The sequence below is a fragment of the Panthera leo genome, chromosome D3 (assembly GCF_018350215.1).
Source record: "Panthera leo isolate Ple1 chromosome D3, P.leo_Ple1_pat1.1, whole genome shotgun sequence".
NCBI classification, from domain to species: domain Eukaryota; kingdom Metazoa; phylum Chordata; class Mammalia; order Carnivora; family Felidae; genus Panthera; species Panthera leo.
In genome coordinates, this window is record NC_056690.1 from 93,706,510 (window position 1) to 93,732,195 (window position 25,686).

The following is a 25,686-nucleotide window of genomic DNA, read 5'->3' on the forward strand; positions in this document are numbered from 1 at the left end:
GAGACGTCACTAGATGATCCGGTCACTGAACAGATAAGCAAGCGAAGGACAGGAACAGGCCCCCGGTGGGGGGGCAGAACCCCAAGTTGCTACGATATATTATCTAAAATGTCCAGTTTCCAGTAAACAATTATGAGGCACTCGAGACGCAGGAAGGCACCCACACGCGTCGGAAAGCAGGCGGGCAGAGAGGCCGCCTGGGGGAGCCGGCAGGTGCCAGACTTCACAGAAAAGTACTGCAAAGTACCCATCGCAGAACTCAAGGCAGCTGCACTCGAGAGAAAAAGGGATGTCACGTGAAGGAGACTGTGGAGGAAGAGGGAGAACCCATAACAAAGAGCCAAATGGAGGTTCTGGAGTTGAAAGGCACCGGCACTAAAGGGAAAGGTACACGAGAGTGGATGACAGAAGATCGGGACGGGCAGAAGAAAGAACTCCTTGGCTTGAAGACAGACCAGTGGAGATTGCAGCCGAGGAGGCAGAAATGCAGGGAAGAAAACGCAGGGGGCGTAGAGGAAGGGGTTCACGGCACCAAGTGCGCAGCGGGAGACAGAGGGCAGGAGGAAAAGAGAGAAACGTGGGCCGATGTCGCCAACCTACCACCGAATAGTGACGTACGTGCCCGGGAAGCTGGATGGGGATAAGTGCGGACTCAAACCCACACGTGGCTGTACGAACGCCGAAAGCCAAAGACAAGGAGAAAATCCTGAAAGTAGCGAGGGAAAAATGCGCCCCTTACGAGGGACTGACGGTGACTTCTCGGCAGGGCCTGCGCGGGCCCGGAGGCCGTGGGCCGCGTGTGCAAAACGCCTGTCAAGCAACAGCACGATCGTCAGCAAAACCATCTTCCGAAGATGAAGGGGATGGAGACTTTGCCGGGTTAAAACAGCAACGGCGACAATGAGACGGAATTTGCCGCCCGCAGGACCCACCCAGCTCGCAAAATAGAGCAGGACACGCTTCAGGCTGAAGTCAAGCGCCCCAGACACAGGCTGAGTCCGCCCGAAAAGCCAGATCGCCGGTAGAGACAAATGGACAACGTTTCTCCCTCCTTCTGTAGCCAACTCAGAAAGCAGTTGTGTAAACAAATGTGTCTGTGACATGACATCGGGCCCATGATTAATACAAGGGTGATAGACGTGGAATACATGGGCGATAACAACCAGAGGAAGCGGGTAGGGCAGAGCCGTGTGGCCTAAGGAGACGGAGAGCGATAATTATCGGAGTGTTGCCAGGACCGTGTGTCACATGACCTCGTGAACTCGGGAAAAGGGACTGAGCGTACCCGGGACTGAGGTTCACACCAGCGCCAGAAGCAAGCGAGCATATCGTGAAGCGGATTGTGATTGAGATGCCGTAACATCAGGGAAGAGTCGGCCGGCATCTTGAAAAAGCAACGGAAGGGAAGAGGAGAAGGGAGGCACGAGAAAAGCAGAAAACAGCACCGTAGACGTAGAGCCAACCGCATCGATAAGAACATTAATGCGGATCGACCAGACGATCCAAAGGGCAGAGATTGTCGAGTGAAACAAACAGAAACCCCACGATCCGCCTTGCAGCTGGAGACGGAGAGCCCTTAGGGGTCAAAGGCACAAATGGACGAACGCGGTGCAAGACAGCGTCTGATACAGGCCGGCAGAGGCGAGAGGCTCGTGCGAACGTCAGACAGAACGGACTGTGACACGAGGGTGTGATTAACGACACAGAGGGACGCTCGATACCCGACCCGTCAGGAGGACGCAGCCGCAGAGCTCCCAAACACAGCGAGGAAACCCGTGGAAAGAAGGAGAGACGGACGGTTGTCCCACAGTAGCCGCGGACGGCGTCGCCCCACCGTCCGCAGCGCTCAAGCAAGCTAAGCGAAGGCCAGCAAGGAGACAGAAGAACTTCACTGCATCATCAAGCAGCCGGACCCGCCAGGCGTGGACAGACAGTCCACCGCGACAGCAGGGGGGTCGTACTTCTCAGGTGGCACGGAAGGTTCTCCAGGCTGCGAAACAAACGGGCCACCGCGTGAGGCCGTCACGCCAGGAAGTGAGAGGGGGCCGTGGAGGCGGGCCGAGACTTATCAGGGGGAGGTGAGGACCCTGGGCAGGGGCGGCAGGCGGCTTGGAGGAAGGTTCTGGTGCCTGGCCAAATACAGGTGGGGAGACAGTCCTCCAGGCCCTGGGACTGAGGCTGGTTTCCCGGTGAGGAGGTCCCCCAGGGCTGCCCCAGGTGTGGAGCGGGGAGAACATCAGGTGCCAGGCTGACCACTTTGGCCTTGACCTTGGTGCCCTGGGCAAGTGCCCCGGGGAGGGAGGGTGAGTGAGTCTGTGACGACTGAGGTTTTAGACCTGGCGTGCCTGGACTGGGTGGTCGGGCTGTGTCTGGGCAGAGACACAATAAACGAAGGGCCTCTGCAGGGCCCCAGGGGAAGGGGGTGGGTTACAGAGAGACTCTGTGAGTCAAGTGCAGCGGAGAATCTCAGAAGCCCACATTCACGGAGCTCTCGGAACACCTGCACCTGGGAGGGAGTCCGAATGCTCTGACACAGGGGTGCCGTCAGAGGGCACCCCGTCTTCCCCAACTCCAGGAACAGTTGTGAGACTTATCTGCACTGGCAGTTTTTAAAAACATCAGCAGTTCACCTGAAAGCCAATGACCCTCCGTAGTTGTGATTTCTTAGTAAGCACCATCTCCACACTCTGCTGGATGTCAAGTTCACCCCAAGCTCGCGTCCTGGCAGCTCTGACCCGCCTGGGTGCCCCCTTCCTGCCGGCGAGAGGTGCCGTGAGGAAGGAGAAGCCCCACCTGCGGCCGACAGGGGTCAGAGGCTCAGGGCCCCTAAACGGAAGAGGTTTCAGAGTGGCCTCGGCTGTGGTCTGGAACACAGGTCCAGCAGGAACCGCGCTCTCCCCTAACTCGCGGATGTCCCAGGTGACGTCCAGGAGCAAGAAGTGACGGGTTGCCCAGCTGAGTAACAGGAAGAGGGGCGGCCGGCCGAACCCCCGGCCCAGGGGCGGCTGCGCTTGGCCGGTGCGGGCCGAGGCGGCCAGGAGGATCGGACCCCGCAGGCCCCAGCGGGTCCCCCAGGGCAGGGTGCCGAGCCTCGGCTGCAGGGCAGCGCAAGCAGGCCCTCCCGGCCCGGCCCGGCCCGCACACATCACATCTCGGCAGCACTCGTGCATAAACTTAAAGCCGGGCGACAGGCATGGCCCGGGCTCTGGGCGCTCGACACTCAGGTGCGCTCCGGGAGGAGGGATCTGGCGCCCAAAGGGACTTTGAAAATGGTCAGCTTCCCTGGGTGCATCGCCCCAATAATCCACAGAAACAACAGTAATCTAAAAATAGTCTTGTTTTCTGTCCTCAGCTCCTTTTAACTTCGTTAGTCACCGATCCTTAAAATAAAACCCGTGTAGCGTCTCTCCTGGTAGCAGCGATAAACACACCCGCGCGCAGGCCGCGCCGACGGGCGGAAGGGAGCGCAGGGGCCGCGGCCGGGGACCGACCGCGGTGGCCCCGGGGTGGCCGCAGGAGCCGCCCCGGGCGGACCGGGGGCGCGCTGGCCGAGGAGCCGCCGCCGCCTCCGGAACTCCCTGCGCCCTGGCGCGCGGCCACCGTGGTCCCGGCAACGGCATTAAACAGAGGGAAACAGACGGGGATCCCGTCACCGGGCGGGGAAGAAGGAGGCATTGAGAGCAGACAGGAAGAGAGCTTTTCTGGATGGAGTGAAAATTATTTACTGAAGGGGAGGAGGGGGGAGGGGGAGGGGGAGACGAGGTGGGGGGAGGAGGAAGAGGAGGGAGGAGACTAGGAGGAAGAGGAAGCGGAGATGGAGAAGGAAGTGGGGGAAGAGGAAGAGGTGGGGAAGAGGGAGGGGAGGAGGGAGAGGAGACGGGGAGGGGGGAGGAGGGAGAGAAGATGGGGAGGGGGAGGGGAGGAGGGAGAGGAGATGGGGAGGGAGGGGGAGGAGGGAGAGGAGATGGGGAGGGGAAAGGGGGAAGGGGAGGATGGAGAGGAGGGGAGGGGTTGGAGGGAGACAAGAAGGAGGAAGAGGAGGGTGGGGAAGAGAAGGAGGAGAGGTGGAGGCAGAAGAAGATGTGAGGAAGGGGAGGTGGGAGAGCAAGAAAACGGGGAGGAGCCTGTGTGGGAGGGGCGGACAGGAAGCGATGGGGGTCAATTTTTATTTTCATGCAACTTGTGAGACCTTCTTGCCCCGGTGCCCGGACTCTGCCCTCAACCCTCCTCGTGGCCCCAGATGTGGGCCACTAAGACCCCCAGGCCGCAGGATCTTTGTAAGGGGCGGGGCGAGGGAGGGGCAAGGGCTGTGAGGCCCTGGCGCCCCCTGGCGGCCTCCCACGCAGGAGGCGCGCCCCTCCCCCTCCCAGCCTCAGAGTCTTCGCGGGGTCCCCCCAGCCTCGGGGCATCCTGATGGGGTGCCCCCAGCTTCAGCATCCTCGAGGGGTCCCCCCAGCCTCGGGCATCCCCGTGGGTGCCCCCCCCCTCCGGGGCCCTAAGCCATAGTATCCTCCCCCCCTCCCCCGCGTCACCTTCTCCCCGGCCCTGGGGCACCAAGGCACGTGCCAGGCCCAGTTCACCGCGTGGGGGCAGATCTCCAGGTAGGGGCACCTGGGAAGTGTCCTGACAGCCACCCAGACACCCGCGGGAGCGCGGCCGCCTGACCGAAGAGTGGGTGGAAAGAGAGATTTCAGTTCTGTCCCCAACGGACTGGATAACCCAACAGACGGCGGTGGTGACGGCTTCCGTCGGGCACGGATTAGCCAGCGAAACTCACCGGTTGGGGCAAATGTTGCACCGCCCCCCTCCCCCCCGCCTCCCTCCTCCCCCCCCCCCCCCCCCCCCCCCCCCCCCCCCCCCCCCCCCCCCCCCCCCCCCCGGGTCCAGGCCCTGGAGGCTTGTGGGGCGTCCGCTGCCTGCAGGCCTCCTGAGTCCGCGCGGCAGACACAACTTTGCTTTTGGGGTTATTTGAAACCACATAAGGGTGTCGTGCAGCAGATTTATGATTTTTATACACCAGACGTTTTAACCGCCCTGACGCCCCAACCCCTTCCATCCAAGGCCAACACGAAAATACGGTCCGGTTTTGGCAGCTGAGCCGCGCCGAGGAGAGGCGGGGAGACGGGGGGGGGGGGGGGGGGGGGGGGAGAAGAAAGTGTAAAGTGAACCGGGCGGCGTTCGAGGGGCCTTCCCGAAACCAGCTCCCGGGCTCAGACCCCTCCCCCTCGGCTGGAACCCCAAAGTCCCTCCCGGGGCGGCTGGGAGCCCGGGGGCGGGCGTGGGGGCTGTGCCCGGGTTCTCCGGGACACCCCCCCCCCCCCCAGCTAGCTCACGCGGCAGGCAATCTGGGTCGCTCAGATATTTACAGAGTAAAATGACAATAAGTCCACGTCCCGGGACTGCCGTGCAATCTGTTAGTAATTTAGCGGGATGGGAATTTCCTTTCTCGGGCCTGCCAATGGAAGCGCTTTTCCAAATTTCCACAGCGGGGGAAGCCTGCGATTTTACATAATGACTTCAGCATGCAGGGCGCTCTCGACCCCCTCGTCTCCGCTCCCTCCGCCCCCTCTTTAAAGCAGAGTGTGACTCCCTTAGGACACGGGCTGGACCCCGGCGTCCCGGCCGGCTCGTTGTTCGGGTGCGCCCGGGTCTCACCCGGGGCGCCCCCGCCCTCCACGGGCGCCCCCGCCGACACCCCCCGTGCGCCCCGGCCCTCCGCGGGCGCCCCTGCCCGCCCCCGGCGCGCCCCCTCCGGGGCCGTGCGCCCCTGCCCGCCCCCCCCGTGCGCCCCGCGGGCCCGGCGAGCAGCGGGCCCGGCGGCGCGGGGAGGGCAGGAGCTCGGCGACTTGTCCTCCGGGCCCTGCGCCGGCTCGGGCGGGGGCGTGATGTCACGGCAGGGAGGGGGCGCGGGAGCGGCCGGGCCGGCGGGGAGGCGGGGGAGGTGTTTTCCAGCTTTAAAAAGGCAGGAGGCAGAGCGCGGCCCTGCGTCAGAGCGACACTCAGAGGACTCCGAACTCGCCGGCACAGTCACCGCGCCGGGTCGGGCGGCCGGGCGCGGGCACCGGGGCGCGGGAGCACACCGCCGAGCCCCCGCCACCCCGCCACCCCGCCACGCAGCTCGGGCCCCAGGGCCGCGGCTCGGCCCGCCACGCGCGCACACGCCCCCCAATGACATTTGTCCGGGGCGGGCGGCGCTGAGCCGGGGGAGAGGTCCCTGCCTTCCCGGGAGACCCTGCCGGGGCGGCGGCGCCGAGCGCCTCCCGCTCCTCCTCCCGCTCCTCCTGCTCCCCGCCGCCGCCGCCGCCGCCGCCGCCGCCGCGTGGATGCCAAGTACCAGTTTTCCAGTCCCTTCCAAGTTTCCACTCGGGCCTCCGGCTGCAGTCTGCGGGAGCGGAGAAACTTTGGGGCCCGCGCCGCCCTCCGGCGGCACCATGAAGTCGGCGGAGGAAGGTAAGCCGGCGAGGCCGCCGCCCCCCCCCGCCCCCCGCGCCCCCCGGGGTCCCGGCCCGGGAGCGGCGAGCGGGCCGGGCCCGGGTCCGCCGCCGGGAGGGGCGCGGGCGGCGGGGCGCGCGGCGCGGCGCGGCTTGGGAAGCGGTGTCCCCCTGGTGTTTCCCCGGAGCAGCCCTGGTCTCGAGCGCGCCTTCCTGCCAATAGGTGTCTCCTCTCCTCCAGCGCTGAGCGCAGCCTCGCGGCGGAGCCGCTGCCCAAACTGCGTTCAAACGCAGGCGGTCCGGGGACCGGGCGAGGTTAGGGCCGTCGCCACCGCGGGAGACGCCTTGCGACCGAGCCAGGAGGTTTCTTTGGGAACGAAGTTCGGCCGGTTTCGTCCCCAGCGGGGGCAAGGCCACCCTGCGGCCTGGGAGAGCAGCCACGCGGCGTGAGGTGGGGGTCTGCTCCCCTGCGCGAGCTCCGCCGGTGGCGGGCGCCGTCTCGCCCCCCGCCCCCCCGCCGCGGCTCTGCCCCGCTGGTGGCTCGACCCGCAGGACTCCAGGCATCAAACGCGCTGTCTGGACACAGCCCCTAATTCAGAACATTTTGCAACCTCGTAGAGGGCGAGTTCCAACCGTAGAAAAGGATTCAGGATAGTTTGAAGAGGGACCGCCAAGTTTCAAGCCGCTTGTTTATAGTCCCAAAAGTGCATAAAGTGAATGAAGCCTGGTGATGGCGACTCCGCTCCCGACAGGGAGTCTCACGGAGTCCCCTTGGCCCGCTGCCCTTAGAAGCGCCACCACCTCCAGCCGGGCGGCCTGGAGCTCCCACCCGCTGTGCTCCCGCAGGTGTCTGAAAACGGCCTCCCACCGGGGTGACCGGCATCCTGCCGGGGCATCGGGCCGGCGATTGCACCCTGGGAACCGGAGACACCTTCCCAAAGGCCTTAGGAGCGCCCGATGTTTTATTTAAATTATTTTAAGACAGCAGGCAAACTTGGTAGTGAGTTTTTGGGGCGGACGTGCTTCTGAGGACCAGAACTTTCCTGCGGCATTTGCAGAGCAGACTTAGAGCCGCGTTCTCCGAAGCCTGCCAGCTTCGAGAACCTACGTTCTTTAACAGAGAGGAGCCCAGGCCAGTCGGTACGCTCATCAAAAGGAGATCAATTATTTGCCGGGTGTTTTGTGTCGGTGGAGGAAGACGTGCGTTTCTTACCATTTCATCCCAGTTGAGGAGATGTTTAAATGTAAATACCAGGTGATGGTTATGGGCCAAGCTCTCGCTATTGGAACAGTTTCTAAAAAGTGTGCTGAGGTTTTGCTGTCGGATTCTGGGACACCGTTTTCGGAGTGTCTTCACTTGAACAGCCGGTGGCCCATCCTGCAACAACCTCTTCTCTTTCACAAGGAAAAAAGCCATCTGGGGGGGTGGGGATTCTTCCTGTTTCCTGCATTTGACAAAGGGCCTCTGCAGAAAAGACAGCAGGCCAGGTGCAGCGAGGCCTTTGGACCAGGTGAATATCCGTGTATGTTGTGAGAACTACGAGGCGAGGCAGCTAGAAAGCGTGGTCGAGTCCTTCAGGGAGACAGGCTGAGGGTATGACAGGCGCTCCGTTTACTGCAGGTCAACGCCTGCCTAGCCGAGCGAGCGCTGGAGGACGCGTGATCTGTCCCCTCCCCAAGGCCTGACTAAGGCGTCAGCTGCCCCTGTGAGAATCTGCGTGATTCCCCGGCACTTCCCTCCAGTTTAATGAGCATCTGGGTTGAAGCTCATTAGGCCTGTTGTTTCTGAAGGCCTTGTGCTTGTTTTTCCGCGTGGAGAGCGCAGGGAAATGCAAGGCCTGGTAGGTAGCCACCCACCCACCCATTCCGAGGTTGCTCCACACAGAATGCCCCCGGGGCTCTCCGGAACAGAACAAAGCTCGCTCTGTTCTCCCGACACTTAACTTCGAGCCGGCCGCGTAGTTTCCTAATCCAGATTAGGAGAGGCCCTGCTCTATCACACCCAGGGCTGGAGCTCTGTGCTCCCACACCCGCAGCCTCAGAGACTAAGCGCCAAGCTAAACATTTGCATCAGGACAGGAGTGTCTGCTGAGTTGGCAAATAGCTCCACACCATCTACCAGTTGAAAGGCGCTCACCGGGAGGGGGGTGCTGGTAAGGGGAGCGTTTAAAAACCTGGCCTCCCCATGTGGTGGCTTTGGTTGGGGATCTGAAACTAGGTTGGGGGCGGCGGGGAGCTCAGCCTTAGGCAGGGCAGGGCTGAGTCCTGGTCCGGTGGCCCAGGCGGGAAGCTGGTGGGCACCCGTGTGCGTGCAGAAGTGCGAACCCACTTTCTCTGAAACGGTCGAACAAAAAGTTTTCGTCTAAACAGATGACAAGGGCTGTTGTGTGTACATTTTCGGTGGGGACTAGAAGGTGGCTGCAGAGAAAACAGCTGGAAAGAAAATGAAATGTTGCGGCTTCTCAACAGAAACAGACTTCCATTTGCCCGAAGGTCAGCAAAAAAAGCGAACTAAAACAAAACAATCCTCCAACATGCATCTCAAAGTGAGCACTATTATTAGAAACTAAATCAGGCCAAAGTGAACTATAGTTTATCACTGGAGAAAACCAGGCATTTTGAAAAGGGTCAGGGGAGAGAATCAAGGGGGGGGGGGGTCACGTGCTTTGCAGCTTATTTGCTTCCGGAAAGAGCAGTACCCCCAGGGCAAAGGGCCTGCAGGGCAGAAAGGAGGGCGCTTGTTCCTTAGCGGACCAGCAGCAGTGGCTGCGGTCCCGCCCTCCCTCTCTTGGACGTGTCCTTCTCCGTGGCTGACGCTCACTCTCCTGTAAAGTTCGCGTGTTCTTGCAGATGCCAGTTGTGCGTGGCGCTGAGACACTGGGGACAGTCGGAACGGACGGCTGAAGCAAAGACGTAGGAGACAATGGTGCCCAGACCTGCCTTGTACATTAGATTTGCTGTGCCCGGCTGCTGTGTCCTAGCCTTGGGTTTCAGTCCCCACACACTGAACCTTTGAAAGCTTTGCAGTTACTTGTGGACGCGTAGGAGTGTGCACGTGTGTTTTAAGAAGTTGCAGGACTGAGGCAAACGGTGTTGCAACGAAGCTAGGTGGCGGGTGGGCACGAGCCTGTGAGGAAGACGCCACAGCACAAAAGGGCTGCTGTGTGCCAGCCAGCGGCGCCTAGATGTGCGCAGCCTGCGGGCCACAGCAGAGTCTCCCACTGTACGGGAGGGCGTTTCCGGTCCCTGCGGAAACCCGCACGTTTCCTTGGCATTTGCGGGTGAGTTAGCCACGGGGGCTGAGAGATGGTGCACCCCCCGCTGCGGGTCCAAGGGGCAGGCGGGTCAGAAAGTGAGCACAGCTATCCAGTGGACTGCATCCGCACTCGGGCGAGTGCCGGCCTCTGGCAGGACGTGCATGTTGTAGACTCAGGCAGCAACCAAATCCTCGCTCCAGACGAGGCCCCGGCAGTTTGAGAGATTTTTTTTTTTTTTTTAAACTTTTACACAAATTTAGCAGGCGGGACGCAGTCTCCCGTCTCGGTGGCACGCAGTTTTCCACCTTTGGGCCACTCGGTGCCTGGGAGCGGCGCCCTCTCGCCCCCTGGGACCCGGCGGGTCCGCGGGCGGGGGGCGGGGGTCCCGGACGCCCGCCCTCCGCCCGCGCCCCGCCCCCCCCCCCCCCCCCCCGCCCCCAGCCCGTCGGGCGCGGGCCGCGGGGGGTCTGGCCGGGCGCACGTGGACCCCCGGACGCGGGCGGGGGGCGGGGGACACGAGGGAGCCGCGTGCGCCCCGGCTGCCCCGGGAGTTTATTTAAAACTCGGAAGCCGGCGGCCGGCGAGCGGCTTGTTTATGTCAACCCGGAAACGGCGGGGGGGCGGGGGAGGGGCGCGGGGGCGGGCGCGGGGGAGGGGCGCGGGCGGGAGTCACGTTACCCGAGGACGCGCGGCCCAGCGCCGGGCGCAGCCGAGCCCCGGGCGGCGCGACCACAGGTGCCCGCGGCCGCGGCCCCGAGCCAGGCCGCGACCCCGACCCCGACCCCGACCGACCCCGGCCCGGCCCGGATCGGGGCCAGGGCCCCGCCCCCCTCCCTCCCAATCCCAGACCGGGACCGCCACCGCCCCCCCCCCACCCGACCCTGACCGGACCTTGACCCCCGACCCCAGACCCCTACCTGACCGGCCCGCACCTTGACCCCAGACCCTGGGCCCCGAGCCCGGATAAGGACCCCAACCCCGACCTGGCCCATCCCAACATGACGGGGCTGGAGGAGGACCAGGAGTTCGACTTCGATTTCCTTTTCGAGTTTAACCAGAGCGACGAAGGCGCCGTCGCTGCCCCAGGTGGGTCCGCGCGGGGCCTGCGGAGGGGGCGCGGGCGAGGGGCGCAGGGGCCGGAGGTGCGGGGGCCTCCAGTGCTGTGTTTCGGGGTGCGAGGCCGCAGGTGCAGGACCCTGGCGGTGCAGGGCAGGGGTGGGGGCGCAGGAACCAGATTGAAGTCAGGAGGGCTGGCCTGGGGGGTGTGCCTGGGGCCCCCATCCTGCCCCTAGGGCGCCGAGACCCAGTTTAGTGGGGAGTTGTGGGAGGGTGGGACAGGCCATGTCGCCAAGTGGCCACAGGGAGAGCATCAGGCCTCCTGCCTGCGGGTCACACTGTGGGGTCTCTCGGGCACTCATGCTGGAGAGGCGGCTTCTCCAGGGTGGGGGTGTGCTGCTTCTGCCAGGGGACACGAGTGTCCGAGGCCCTGGACTTGGACACTGTCGAGGGACAGGTGGTGAGCGGCCATTGCCAGAGGGCAGGGGGCCATGGAGCCCCTCCAGACCTGTCCCTGAGCGCCCCGGAGGCCCCGGGCCCCTCCCGGAGGAAGGGAGGAAGGGAGGAAGCGTTAAGTGAGTCTGCCCTCAAGAGCGGGAGCCTTTGTCTCTTTCATTTTCTCCTCTGCAAAAAGAAAGGTTTCAGTTAAACAAACAAATAAACGAAACCTCCAGCCTCCCGGAGTGGATGCTCTTGAGTCAGAGTCAGAACTCGAGCTGAGGTGTTGAATGTTCACAGCCAGCTCCTGGTGGCAGGCGCTGTCTGCGGGCGGGAGGGCTTGGGGGGGGGGGCGGGTGCAGGACCCCCAGAGCCAGGCCCCTCACCTCTGCATTCTGGCCTGCCCACGTGGCGCGAAAGCGAGGAGGCTGAAGGCAGCTCTTGGCGCTGATGGGACGGCATTTCTGCGATGATTGTATAATATTTTCCACGTCGCTCACTACTCCTCCTTTAAAAACTGCAACGTCCTGTTCGTTTTTAAAGAATAAACGTTGCAGCCAGGCAGAGGCGGCCTGAATTTTGTCATCTGCACCCCGTTTTCGTCTTCCACGGCTGTGGGTCTCCAGGCCTCCGGGGTCAGTGGGAGCCAAGGCAGTTCAGGAGAGGCTGGGACTGGAAGGGCCGTGGTCCCTGGGGCCGTCTTCACTTTCTTCCCTGAGTCTGGCGGATTTCCAGCCCCCGGTTTCAGGCACTCAGCAAGTGTCTTTGCCAAGAGGCACAAGGTGAAAGTGGGGGCCGTGCCTGTGACCCCCCCCCCCCCCCCCACCGTGGTGTAAAGGCCCATCCTGGGCAGGGCCTCCCAGCACTGTCCTCCCACCACTGGGCCCTCAGGGGTGCTGCTGTGCCGGAAGGCTGGGGGGCACAGACCCCATGTGGCTTCTGTGGTTGGGGGCTTCCAGAGCTGGGGAGGACCTCGCCGCCTCCCTGTGCCTCCCAGAATGTCTGCTCCACACTCAGAGCCGACCCTGAGCCAGGAACCTTCATAAGGCTGCTTTTAAGCCTCAGCTCAACATGTGCCCCGGCCCCCAGGCTCCCAGGGGAGTACAATCCAGGGAAAGTCTCCTGCGGGAAGGCTTCCAGGGTGCCGGCACCTGGGGCCCAGCATTCACCAGGCTTTGGGGGTTGGGCGGTCCCGAGCAACTTGGAGATAGCTCTGGGCAGAGGAGGCCAGGCAGAGAAGGAAAGGCCTCCTTCACATCATCACGTGTTAGAAAGAAGTGTAGGAAACGTTCCTCTTTTAACGCATTTTTGTGAGAGATACTCGTGTTTTTTTTTTGTTTTGTTTTGTTTTGTTTTGCATTTTACTAAGACTGTCTTTTAAGAGCACTTTTAGGTTCAGGGCTGAAGGAGAGGAAGGTGGAGAGATTTCCCCTAGACCCCCCGCCCCGCCCCGCCTCAGCTGCCCTGTCATTTAACACCTGCCTGGAGAGGGCACCTGTCACTGTGCTGGACCTGTATCCTCACCCACAGTCCACAGTGGACGGTAGGCGTCGCTCTTGGTGGTGCACACTCCGTGGGCCTGGTCACACGTACGAGGACACGTGTGCATCGTGACCGTACCTCACAGAGCACTGGCACACGAGGACACGCAGGCAACGTTCCTGCACCCCACGGGGTCCTTGCACGGCCCTAGACACCCTGTGGGCTCCTTCTCCTCCAGCTCCTGGTGACCGCTGGTCTGTACTGTCTCTGTGGTTCTGCTTTTTCCAGAATGTCTTCCAGTTGGAGTCATACAGGATGTAGCCTTTTCAGACCAGCTTCTTCCACTCGGTGATGTGCGTTCCGGTTTCCTCCGTGTCTCTTCGTGGCTAGTGGTAGCTGATTTCTTTCTGGTGCTGGGTAATAGTCCCTTGCTGGATGGACCGGTTTATTTATCCATCACCTGCTGAAGGACATCTGTGATTGCTTCCGGGTTTTGGCCATTATTTAATGAAGTCCCTCCTCTTTGTTCTGAATAATTGATATATCATAATCATTAAATATTAAAATATCACGGTGTTATAGTAAGCTGTTACGTTAAATTCTCCAGCCTTTACTGGGTGATAGAAATGGCTTCGCGCTTGTTCTGGAACGAGCCTGGATGTGGCTCCGTGAATGGGTAGCTGCCCCTGCGCTGGGCTGCGAGGCCCGGGAACGTGGCCTGACAGGCCGCTGGGCGCACGGAGACGGGTGCTCGGCCGCGGGGGCGCGGGGGCGCGGACCGGGTCTTTGTCACGGCTCCCCCTGCCTTAGCGGCATCCCCCACCCTGAGGAGTCGTGGGTGGTGGGCCTGCACCCCTGTCACTCTCGTCGCCTCGTGCTCCCGTTGGGCAGGAGGCATGCACACGGCTTCCGTCTCGCCTGGCGCTTGAAGGGCTGGGGTGCACAGAGTTCCTTGTCCCCAGGACGCTCGGCAGACACAAGTAGTCACCGTTCGTTGAGGGAAGGGAGAGAGCACGTTTAGAACCATTTGCCCCCACTGAACAGGAGGGGTGCTTGTGCTCACAGGGTCCCCGCACCCCGCCCCCCGTCCCATCTCTGGCGGCCCCAGCGCCCCCCAGAAGGCTGGCGGGGCCCCTTTCTCAGGCTCAGGACAGAGCTGCCGCGTCGGCCAGGAGGCGGGCACCGCCCTGCTTCCCACCCGGGGCCGGAGCCCGGCTCCTAAGTTATTTTGGCCCCGAGCTGCGGTGCTGTCGCTGTGGCAACTTGGGAGGAAGTCGGCCAGGCCTGTGGGCCCGGGCTGGAGTGTCCCCGGCAGAAGAGCGTCCTCCGGGCCTCCAGGCTGGCGGGCGTGGTGCCGGGGGCCGAGGGCGGTGTGTCCCAGTGCGCACAGAAAGGAGACCTGTCTGCAGGGACCTTTATTCCTAAGTCCGTTGTCAGGAAGGTGGCGATGGCAGGAAGAGACCCGGGGTCTCTGGTGCTAGGGGCTCGGTGAGTGTGGGTCCTGCACCCTCAGGGGGCCTCAGGGGGGACCCTCAGCTTGCGGGACAGGCGCCCCTGCATTCAATGTGGGCGGTCCACCGTCCGCACTTTGTCCCGAGGTTCCGGGATGTTCCATCAGGATAGTTACTGGCACGAGGGTGTTTTCATTCAGGGCCTTTGTCAGAGGAAGACTGCAGCTAATAACGATTCCTTGAAGACAGGGAACGAGAAGGTGAGGGCCTGAGGGACAAGAGGTGTGCGGGGCGCCCGTGTGGCCCGGGGACAGGGGCGCCGCCGCCGTGAGGAGGCCGCAGAAGGCTGGGGTGGGGGGCACCTTTGGGGCAGGTGGTGGTGTCGGTGCGAGACCTTCCCGGGCAGGTTGTGGGGCCCCTGGGCTTCCTCGCGGTTCTGTGTGTGCCCCGCGGCCGCCGGGCCTGGGCCGCTGTGGCGCCGCCTCTGTGTGCTCAGGAAACAGGGCCGGGCGGCAGGCTCTCGCGTGGAGCGTGTTTCCGTTTTGTTTTGCTCTGTTTCCACCACCTGGGAAATTGCCGTCTTGCTGCCTGGTGGTTGTGGGGCCTCGGTGAGAAGGTCTGGTCGGGCGTCTTAGAGGACAGGACCGGGCGTCACGGGTGTGCGGTCCTCTGTCCAGCCCCGTGTCCTGCGGTCAGGCCCCAGCAGATGCCACAGGGGGGGGGGGGGTTCCTGGAAATGGAGAGCATCATTCTGTGAAGGACGAGGGGAGCCCGGTGGGGGTGAGCCCGCCCGTCCGTGCCCCGCCCGTCGCCGCCTGCAGGGGACGGGCCGGCAGGGCCAGGCCAGTGGCCGGGATGATGCCCAGAGGCCGTTGGCTTCAACACAAGACACATGGATGTCCTTTTCTGGTGGTGGTTCGGAAGTGACAAAATTGTCTGGTTCTGAAATAGATTCTTTCTCAGAACGGGAGGAAATAGTTCTGACAAGTCTGAGCGCCGGAGAAGCCTGGGGGCGGCCCCCGTCCCACCCGGGCGTCCCTCCTCGGGGACACGCACCTGCGTGGGGCTGGGACTCCAGTGTGGACGGCGGAGGGGCGGTGCGTGTCCTCAGAGGACGGGCCACACCGCTGTCACTCTTGCGCGTGGAGCCTTCTGAAGGTCCCCACGATACTCGCTTCGACTCGGGCGCTGTCTTTCGCGCTCCCCTGCTCTGCAGGTTACTGAACGCTCGTTGGCAGACGGCCAGGTCCCAGAAGCAGCGGCAGAAAGTGACCCTAATGGGTGTTGAGCGCCTCAGCGGCTCCTGACGCGACATGAATCAGCCTGAACATCTCAGGGTTGTTAAGAAAGTTACTGGAAACATTTTCATTGAATCGCTAAGTAACACAGATTTGAATACGGTTTAGGTGGGTCCTCAACCCAAACGGAGTGGGGAGCAGGCGGGAGCCCCCGGGCTTGGCAAGCAGGGACGTCTCCCTTGATGTGTTTTTGCCCCGGCAGAGATACCTCCATCATGCAGCGCCCAGCCCCGCCGTTGTGGGGCCCTCACGAAGGTCAGGCATGTGGCTTTCCGTCTGTAATTTGTTTAATTAGGGAAAGTGGTGTTTTAGGTGAGTCTTTTTTTTTTTTTTTTTTAAATGAGGCTTTTTGCTTTTTCTTTTCTCATTGACTCATGTTTATTGACAGCGTTTGGTTTGCATAAAGTCCCCTCAGTAGTTCCACAGCCCAGGCCCATTGTCTGCTCCTCCTGGTCTCTTCCAGATCCTCCTAGAAGACCGCGCTCCCGGGGGCACACCGGTCAGACCGGCCGCGCCCCCACCGGCCGTTTCACCCAGAACCTGCCTGTGACCCCCCGCATGCCTCCACTGGCTGTGCAGTCAGAACCTGGGGCCCAGGCACCTGCTGGGGGGGCCCCCAGTCCTGCTCGGCTGTTTGGTAGGATTTGTTTTTTAATTCTTCGGATTACCTTCTTGCCGACAAATGTTAGCTCAATTGCGGGCTCAACCTTCTCTCTTTTTTTACGTTTATTTTTAATTTTTTAAGGAATCTCTGCCCCCAACAAGAGGCTCAAACTGACAACTACGAGATGGAGAGGTGTTCACTACACTCACTGAGCCAGCCGGGTGCCCCAACTCTTAAACTGTAGATGCACCGTTTTCCTTTTTTCTTTTTAAATTTTTAAAATTTCCTTCTGAGAGAGAGTGAAAACGAGTTGAGGAAGGGCAGAGGGAGGGAGAAAGAATCCCAGGCAGGCTCGCGTGCTCACCGCAGAGTCCGATGTGGGGCTCGATCTCGTGGCCCTGGGATCCTCAGCTGAGCCCAAATCAAGAGTCGGCCGCTCACCCGACTGGGACGCCCGGGGAACCCCACCCATAGTGCTCTTTTAACCGTGTCAGGGAATACAGGGATCGGTCCATTAAACTTCCTTTGAGGTCCAGACAGCCTGGGAGCTGGAGGGGGCCCATCACAAGGGACACCACTTCCTTGGCGGTGACCCAGCACGTGGCTTTGTGACACACATTTGTATTTGTGGCGTTTAACGTTCCCCTCAGCCCCACGCCCGGTGCTCTGTCTGCTGGAGGCGGTGATTCCCTTTGAAACGAAAACACGTTCCTCACCGAACGCTGGGACGTCACGTGCGTCACGGGTCCGAGGGCTCTACGGCAGGGCCCACGGTCCGTGTGGGTGTGAGCGCCCCAGCCACAGGCGGGCCAGGGCCTGGGGGCCTCGTCCACCGGGAGGGTCTGGCGAGGTGCCCCTGTCGTCGGGACGTTGCCACCCGGAGGACAGAATGTCGAGACCGCGCTGGTCCTGGGAGCCCTTGGACCTGAGCCCACAGGCGGGCCGCACACTCCGAGCTGCTCCAGGGAGGGCAGAGCCCCTCATGCCTGTGGCTCAGGGCTCGCTGGGGGCCCCCAGGGGTGTCTGGCCCCCCCGAAGGCCAGAGGGGGCCGAGACCACAGGAGAGTAGCAGCGTGGCTTTCTCGGTGGTCTGGGAAAGCGCGTGTCTGGACAGGTGTGACGGTGGCGCGGGCAGGTGGCGCCCAGGCGCCCAGGGCGCAGACGCAGACGCGGGCGGGGATGGGGCGTCTGCAGACCTGCGCTCACTGCCCCGCGGGCGGGGGCTGCAGGCGCCCAGAGAGGCGTGTGCGGCCGGTGCCAGCGGTTGTGGGATCGGCGCTGCTGGCTGGGCGCCTGTGGCAGCCCAGGAGGCAGGGGCTCCGTGGCCGGCAGCGAGCCGGGTGCTGGGGACCAGGACAGCCGAGCGTGTCTTTTACTCACACTCAATTTTGCAATATGCCAAACACACTAACGTCGTTTCTTGACGTCTGATTACTAACACTCCTGTCCTCTGAGTGTGTAAAACGGACTCACGCTCTCCTTGCTGATATTCTGCTTACCGATAATGATACTAATACGCGGGGAAACGTGTTTACTACACGGGAAGGCGTGTGGCTGCGAACAAACGTTTTCTGCTGAGGTGGACCTTTCTGCCGAGACCCCGTTGCGTGCGGAATGGCCCGGGTGTTGGCGCCCCTGCTGCTCCTGCCTCGTCCTGTCTGCTGAGGATCCGGGGTCTGGGTGGGGCCCTCCTTCTGGGGGCTTGTCCCCTCGCGCCTGCCGGGCCCCTCCCCCTGATGACGTCCCGCTCAGGCACCTGTGTGGCGGTTTGCCGGGTCCGGGTGTGGGGATGTGCACACGTGTCCCCGGGGGGCACGGCCGCCATGCCACCTCTTCCTCAGGAACCGTGACCTTCTCCGGGAAGTTCCTTTCCAGGGTTGCAACTTCTTGATTTTTACCAAGACTGTAATCGTATTTGTAACTTTTGATTGCAGTTCCTGTGTTCAGGTGTCAGTGGCCACGTGGGGAGCATGGGACACGGTCCCAGGGCAGGCGGCCCGCGTGGGCCCAGCTCCCCACCTCCCGCCCTGGGGAGACGAGGGGCTGGTCTTTTCCCCGCCTTCAGTGTCCCGGGTCCTGCTTGCCCACGGGGCCGTGGGAGCAGGCGGGGACCGAGACGGGAGGTGGGCGGCAGGGCAGCTGGGCCGTCCGGACGGGATCGCGTCCTGTCGCTCCCAGCGTCTGGTCTCCCCAGAGGCAGTGCTGCTCTCTCTCCCTCGGCAGAGCTCTGCCCACGCTGCCTCCGCCAGGGCGTCTTAGCACCGCTGCCCGCCGAGCACCTGGGGTGCTCTCTCGGAAAGGGGGTGGGCCTGCGCGCTCTCCCCAGGCCACCTGTGAGGGGCCTGGAGGAAGAGAGGCCATTTGGGGAACAGCAAGCAGGTTTTCACGGGGGGCATTCAGAGCAAGAAAGCAAGAACTTCTTGGTAGCAAGGACGGCAAGAGCCTGGGTCTCCAGAGAGGGTGGTTGAATGGCTCCTTCTGGAAAAAATAAGAACAGCTGTAGACCCTTCCCTATTTAGGGTGCTAGACTGCTTCCTGTGAGCAAATACGATGGGGTTCGAACCTGTACTTTGAGACCCTTGATTCTCCAAGGCCGGTCCGTGCGGGTCTCTGAAACACAGCACAGGGGCGGCACCCTCGTCGAAGGGAGTGTCTTCTGGGCAGCAGTGCCCTTAAACCAGGGGACGGTGTAGGGTTCCATGTGTGCGTTTCCATTATTCAGAGACTGTGCAGTCCTCCTCTCCGGGCCGACAATAATGAGGCACCAAGATGTGGCTCCAGAAATGCGGCTTTCCTATTAAAAGTGACTAATTACACCGGTAGTGATTTTTTAGAAACGTTTTTCTTGAAGTTATAATTAGCATATAACGATTCTTAAATACAGCTATGTGCCACTGTCATCTGCTTCCCAGGCCGTGAGAGACCCCAGAAAAGCTTTCCGTCGGATCCTCGGGTGTTGTGTCTGTAGCCAGTAGTCAGGACATCTTGACAGCGATGAGCTCATCGTATTCTTTACATGTGCAGGTTCCTGTAGCTAAACCCCACCCCTCCGCCCACCTGTCCACTCACCCATCCTTCCATCTGCCCACCCACCTGTCGATCCACCCACCACCCATCCGGACGTCCAACCATCTACCCACCCGTCCTTCCACCCACCCACACTTCCATCCACCCACCCACCCATCCATCCATCCATCCGTCTGACAAACCGAGGACCTTGTCTGTGCCAGGTACAGTCATAGGCTCCGAAGACAGCCACGAAGCAAGCTAAGCTAAAGCAGGCAAGGGGTCCTGCTGTCACAGAACTTAGTTCCTTCTGATCAAAGAGGTGATGACCGAGATGATGTTAAGTGCCGAGGAAAAGAGATCGACTGGGGTGTCTGCGTGGAGAGCGGTTGGGCTGGGGACCGAAACCTGGGAGGGTGGCCGGGGAAGGGGCGTTTGCGTGGAGAGTGGAAGGGAGGGGGGAGCAGACAGCTCTCTGCGGGCAGGAACTTGGGGCGGAGGACGGCCAGTAGGAGCGTGACGGTGGCGTGAGGTGCAGCGGGTGCCCTCGCGCTGCAGGGCGGAGGAGGGAGGGGAGGCGGGGTCGGTTCCTGGGGTCCCGGCCCGGAGCTGCGCGGCGCCGACGGGCTCGCCGGGCTGTGCGTGTGCTTTCTGACGACTGGCCCCTCACGCCGTCTTCTTCTCTGGCCCCTTTCTAGAGCACTACAGTTATGCACCCCCCAGCATCAGCACCGCTCTGCCTCCCGGCTCGGCTCACCCCTCGCTGCCGGCTCTGTGCCACGACCTGCAGAGTGCCGCCCCGGGCATGCCGGGCGCTGCGGCCGGCCAGCCCCCGGGCTACGGGGGGGCTGTGGACAGCGGGCCCTCCAGCTACCTCCTGTCCTCCAGCCACATCCGGCCCAACGGAGCCCCCGCCCTGGAGAGCCCCCGCATCGAGATCACCTCGTACATGGGACTGCACCATGGCAACAACCAGTTCTTCCACGATGTGGAGGTGGGAGACGTCATTCCCAGCTCCAAGCGGCCCCCCTCGACGGCCACCCTGAATCTGCCCAACCTGGAGGCCTACCGGGACCCCTCGTGCCTGAGCCCGGCCAGCAGCCTGTCTTCCCGCAGCTGCAACTCCGAGGCCTCGTCCTACGAGTCCAACTTTTCGTATCCCTACGCGTCCCCGCAGACGTCCCCGTGGCAGTCGCCCTGCGTGTCCCCCAAGACCACAGACCCCGAGGAGGGCTTCCCCCGCGGCCTGGGCGCCTGCGGCCTGCTGGGGTCCCCCAGACACTCGCCCTCCACTTCGCCCCGCACGAGCGTCACGGAAGAGAGCTGGCTGGGGGCCCGCACGTCCCGGCCGTCGTCCCCCTGCAACAAGAGGAAGTACGGCCTCAACGGCCGGCAGCTCTCTTGCTCCCCGCACCACTCGCCCACGCCGTCCCCGCGCAGCTCGCCGCGGGTCAGCGTCACCGACGACACCTGGCTGGGCAACAGCACGCAGTACACCAGCTCCGCCATCGTGGCCGCCATCAACGCCCTGAGCACCGACAGCACCCTGGAGCTGGGCGACGGCGTCCCCGTGAAGGCGCGCAAGACCGCCCTGGACCGCTGTCCCTCGGTGGCGCTCAAGGTGGAGCCGGCCGGCGAGGACCTGGGGGCCACGCCGCCCACGTCTGAGTTCCTGCCCGAGGAGGTCCCCCCCTTCCAGCACATCCGGAAGGGCGCCTTCTGCGACCAGTACCTGTCGGTGCCGCAGCACCCCTACCAGTGGGCCAGGCCCAGGTCCCCGACATCCTACACCAGGTGAGCGGGGGTCGGGGGCGTGCGGGGTCCGCGGGCGGCGCGGGCGGCTCCTCGCGGCCTGGTGGCTGCCGGTCGGGATCCGGGTGCCCGCAGGGCCGCTGCCTTCTGGCGCTTTCCGGGACGCCCACGCGGCCCGCGGCAGCCTCAGGGTTTGCCGTTAGAAGCATCACGCGTTCCCTGGGCCTCAGCGCCCTTCTCCCCGCGTGGCTGTATTCAAATCCGCGTCTTGTAAGGACACCCTCAAACCTCGTCTTCACTTAATTATCTCATTAAAGGCCCCGTGTCCCAACAAGGCCACGTTCTGAGCTGCTGGGGGGGGGGGGGGGAGGGCTCCCGCACGTGCGTTCAGGTGGGGACCCGCCGGCCGTAACCAGGGCGCACACGTGTGCGCTCAGCATTTTTTCCATAAAACCAAACGATCCCTGTTTGTGTGCTTCCCTCCGCTGCTCACCCGCTCCCGTTCTCCCGCCTAATTGCCACCGTGGCGTCGCTGCAGCTGGGGCCTCGGCGCTGCGATTCCCCAGAGCCGCAAACCCCGCTCCCCGCGGTCCTCGGAGAACAGCACGGCCTAGCGTCCCGGGAGAGCGGCGCCCGCTCCCCGCAGTCTGGCGACGGGAGCTCGGGCGAGCGTCTCGGGCTGTTGATTTTACTCCTCAGCGGCGTGCGGGCTGCGCCACTCCGCCGGGTCCACTTATCCAGCCCGGCGTTTTTATTTTTAACTAAATAGCTTTCCCAACAGGTGGGCCACTAATGCCGCCTGGCAGAGTGCTTTCTGCACCTCGAGCTTTACCAGCACGGAGACGGGCTTCCCTCGCAGCATGGGGCGCCTCCCCGGACGCCCCCGTGTGTCCCGTGTCCTGGGCTCGCTGTCCTGTTTCTTCCGTCCCTGTTCTGTGGGAGGGCGTTCCGGAAGCGACACCGGGGAGCGGCACCCACTGGCTCCGGCGAGCGTGTCCGCAGCATCCTTTGATTCGGAATCTGCTCTGCTCAGACCCCGTGTCCACAGCGAGAGCCTGGGGCGCGGCCGCAAGGGGCGACGGGCTCGTGGGTGCCCGGCGAACCCGGCTGAGCCTGGAGAAAGTCTGTGGTGGGAAACCAATATGACGTTGACTGGATTCTTTTTTTAAATGTGTATTTATTTTGAGAGAGAGCGCGCACACGCGTGAGCGAGCACGGGGGGAGGGGCAGAGAGAGGGAGAGAGAGAATCCATCCTGAGCGGGCTCCGCACCGACAGCCTGACGCGGGGCTCGATTTCAGGATCCGAGGGATCATGACCTGGGCCGAAGTCAGATGCTGAACTGACCGAGCCCCCAGGCGCCCTGTTGACTGACGGCCTGTAGAGCGTTGAGCTGGTGGACGCTGCCTTCCTGCCAGCGTGCTGTTTAGGGTGGGAGTCGGTGATGAGAAAACAGGAGAGCTCGAATCGCCACAGATTTTTCTTGACTCGTGTCATTTCTATCCCAGCTTCTACTTTGCATGGTACGGAGCTTAACGAGCGGATGTATTCAGAGTTATCATCGAAACAAATGTATTTCAGCACCTGGATTTAATTCGTGAACATGGGAGTTTTAAAAATCCATTTGGAGGCATTTAAAAATTTTTAAGAACCTTTTATGCCTGCTGTCCTCTCTATGATTTTCAAGTAAAAATAAGACTATTTCCAAGCCAACGGCCATAAGCACACAGGCTCACATACTATGGTCTCCGTGGACCCTGAAGGCCACGGTCTCCCACTGGACTCCTTGGGCCAAGGCCACAAGCATGAAGGAAACCATGGCTCAGGGTGAAGCGTGACGTGTCGGTGACCCTGTGTGCTGGTCTGTGCCCTGGCGGCGTAGGCGACAGACATTTGTTTCCCGGGGTCAGAGGTCAGGGTGCCAGCGGGTTGGCTCCTGAGGCCCGTCTTCTTGGCTTGTGTCTGTCCAGATGTCCCCTATTTACAAGGACACCAGCCACTGGACCAGGGCCCACCCAGTGACCTCACTGTAACGTGACCCCATGCGCAAACACAGTCACATTCTGAGGTCCTGGGGTTAAGACTCCGGCCCAGGAATTTGGGGGGGATGCAGTTGAGCCCAGAGCACCCGACGTGGCCTCCGCGTGAGGACGGCAGGACGCCTCCGACGACGGCCCCCCCTTGGAGGCTCGCTCAGCTGCGGGGCGTCTGCAGGAACTCGGGTGTCCCTGGCAGGTTGCTGTGGGTGCGGACCAGAGGAGTCCGTCTGTCTTGTCTGTGCTCAGGGCCCCGCGATGTGCCCCTGTCACAGCGCCCGGTTGGGAGCAGGGGAGGGCGCCCGGAGTTCCTATGAGCTCGGTGAGCAAACACGGCACGTGGGGGGAGGGTGGAAGCTAACCTTTCCCCCTGTTTTGGTTTCACAGTGAAATATGTTTCCTGGTCCCTTGTCCTGTTCCCATGCTGTCCTGTCGGCTGGTGCCCCAGGGCAGCCGGGCCACAGGGACAGGCCGTCGTACCCGCGGGAGAGGGTGGCTGCATCAGGCTTCCTGTCCCACTCTGGCCAGCGCCTGGGACGTCAGCGGGGTCTCGGCTGTGCAGCCCCAGGGCCGAGTTTGTAACAGTCTCTGGAGTCTGGGATGTGGAGAATTCATCACAACAGATGTGCTGGGTGCACTTTTAATCCCATCCTGACCGGAAAAGGAGCTTTTTAATGAAAAGTGTGCAACACTAGCTTTTCCCAAGAACTCTGGATGCTGTGGGATTCTCTCCCTTTTGAGGTCTCTTTTTGTCCGAACATTTACGGCGACCCCTCTGTGCAGAGCGTCCTGATAGGCCCACGGCAGTCAGAAAGGGTACCTGGTTCTCGCTGCACTTGAAGAAATTGTGAAACTAACCATAGTGTTTCATAGAACTTCATTGCTTTATAGTTTTGACATGTTTTAGAGTTTAACAGAACGACCCTTCTGTTCTCAGAGCTTGGGAAATACACAGAAACTGCATCAATGTGTCTGAGTCCCTCTAAAATCTAGAATTTTCTAAGTCTTAGAGGCAGGCTGTGAGCCTCTTCAGAAAGGAGAGGGTGTTTGCAGTGATGATGCCAGTGATAACCGCTTCCCAGGTCAGCCTAGACTCCATTGCTGAGGCAGCTGGTGTGTGTGCAGAGGCTGGGGGAGGAGGGGGCGGGTGTGCGGAGGCGGGGCAGCTGGGGGGGGCGGGTATGCGGAGGCGGGGAGGCTGGGGGACGGAGTGTGGGGAGGCTGGGGGGGCCGAGTGTGTGGAGGCGGGGAGGCTGCGGGGGTGTGAGGAGGCGGGGAAGCTGGGGGGGCCGAGTGGGTGGAGGCGGGGAGGCTGGGGGAGGCTGGGGGGCCAGGTGTGGGGAGGCTGGGGGGGGGCCGAGTGGGTGGAGGCAGGGAGGCTGGGGGGGGGCGTGCGTGCGGAGGCGGGGAGGCTGGGGGGGCAGGTGTGTGGAGGCGGGGAGGCTGGGGGGGCCGAGTGTGGGGAGGCTGGGGGGGCGGGTGTGCTGAGGCGGGGAGGCTGGGGGACGGAGTGTGGGGAGGCTGGGGGGGCAGGTGTGTGGAGGCGGGGAGGCTGGGGGGGCCGAGTATGGGGAGGCTGGGGGGGACGGGTGTGCTGAGGCGGGGAGGCTGGGGGGGCCGAGTGGGTGGAGGCGGGGAGGCTGGGGGGGGGGGGGCGTGTGTGCGGAGGCGGGGAGGCTGGGGGGGCAGGTGTGTGGAGGCGGGGAGGCTGGGGGGGCCGAGTGTGGGGAGGCTGGGGGGGCGGGTGTGCTGAGGCGGGGAGGCTGGGGGGGGCCCCAGTGTGTGGAGGCGGGGAGGCTGGGGGGGGGGGCGGGTGTGCGGAGGTAGGGAGGCTGGGGGGGGCGTGTGCTCAGAGGCGGGGAGGCTGGGGGAAGGCAGGTGTGCGGAGGCGGGGAGGCTGGGGGGGCCGAGTGTGGGGAGGCTGGGGGGGGCGGGTGTGTGGAGGCCAGAACGGGATGAACATCTGAAGGCCTGATTTACAAGACACTAGCTTACGCTTGGTGACTTCTAGACGGTAGATGTCAGAGGGCAGCTTCTAGAGGCTTCCGCGGTGGCACGAAGGATCTCAAGTTTCGGTGGGTGCTCTTGACTCCTCGGGTCACTCGGCGGACCTGGCGGGTGTCCGTCCGGTCAGTGCACAACCGCCGGTGTTGGGGGTTGCCTCTGTGCGCATGGACGCCTTTTTTCCTAGGACAGGCTCACGGGACGTGTCAGCTTACAGGGTCTTAACGTCTTCGGCTTCTGCACCCAGAATCATCTCTGAATTTGCCTTCAAAGAGGCGTACTCACGTGAGGAATATAGACGGATAAGGAAACCGGTTTTGGAAGCGCAGAAGCCTTCTATTTGAGTTTGTTTTAAAGATTGTGTTTCGGGGCGCCCGGGTGGCTCAGTCGGTTGAGCGTCCGACTTCGGCTCAGGTCACGATCTCGCAGTCCATGAGTTCGAGCCCCGCGTCAGGCTCTGGGCTGATGGCTCAGAGCCTGGAGCCTGCTTGGGATTCTGTGTCTCCCTCTCTCTCTGCCCCTCCCCCGTTCATGCTCTGTCTCTCTCTGTCTCAAAAATAAATAAATGTTAAAAAAAAAAAAAAAAAAAGATTGTGTTTCTAAGTAACGTCTACATCCAACGTGGGGCTCGAAGCCGCAACCCCAAGATCAGGAGTTGCAGGCTCCACGGGCCGAGCCAGCCGGCGCCCCTAATGCGATCTATCAACCTCTCACTTGCAGAACTAAATTCCTATATGGGAAACTTTGCTCTTTCGATTTGAGCTCTTGAAGAGATTTACTAGGGGGCCAGGTAACCGTAATGAGCCGTCTTTGCTCAGAGCTGAGCTGGGTCAGGGACCTGGGGAGGCTGTGCGTCTAGGGCGGCGTGGTTG

General features: G+C 62.5%; 1 protein-coding gene across 5 annotated transcripts in view; it reads left to right on the forward strand.

The window, feature by feature from the left end:
- The first annotated feature begins 6,113 nt into the window (after window positions 1–6,113).
- Window positions 6,114–25,686, forward strand: part of NFATC1 (nuclear factor of activated T cells 1) — a 105,392-nt gene continuing 85,819 nt past the window's right edge. For 2 of the 5 annotated variants that reach the window (XM_042909804.1, XM_042909805.1), the window contains exons 1-2: window positions 6,115–6,450; window positions 19,722–20,817. In XM_042909804.1, the coding sequence (XP_042765738.1) occupies window positions 6,324–6,450; window positions 19,722–20,817 (1,223 nt within the window). In that variant the 5' untranslated portion in view covers window positions 6,115–6,323. Of the gene's footprint in view, window positions 6,451–10,579; window positions 10,775–19,249; window positions 19,346–19,721; window positions 20,818–25,686 lie in introns of those variants that run through there. The other 3 variants (XM_042909801.1, XM_042909802.1, XM_042909803.1) reach the window with 3 other exon arrangements.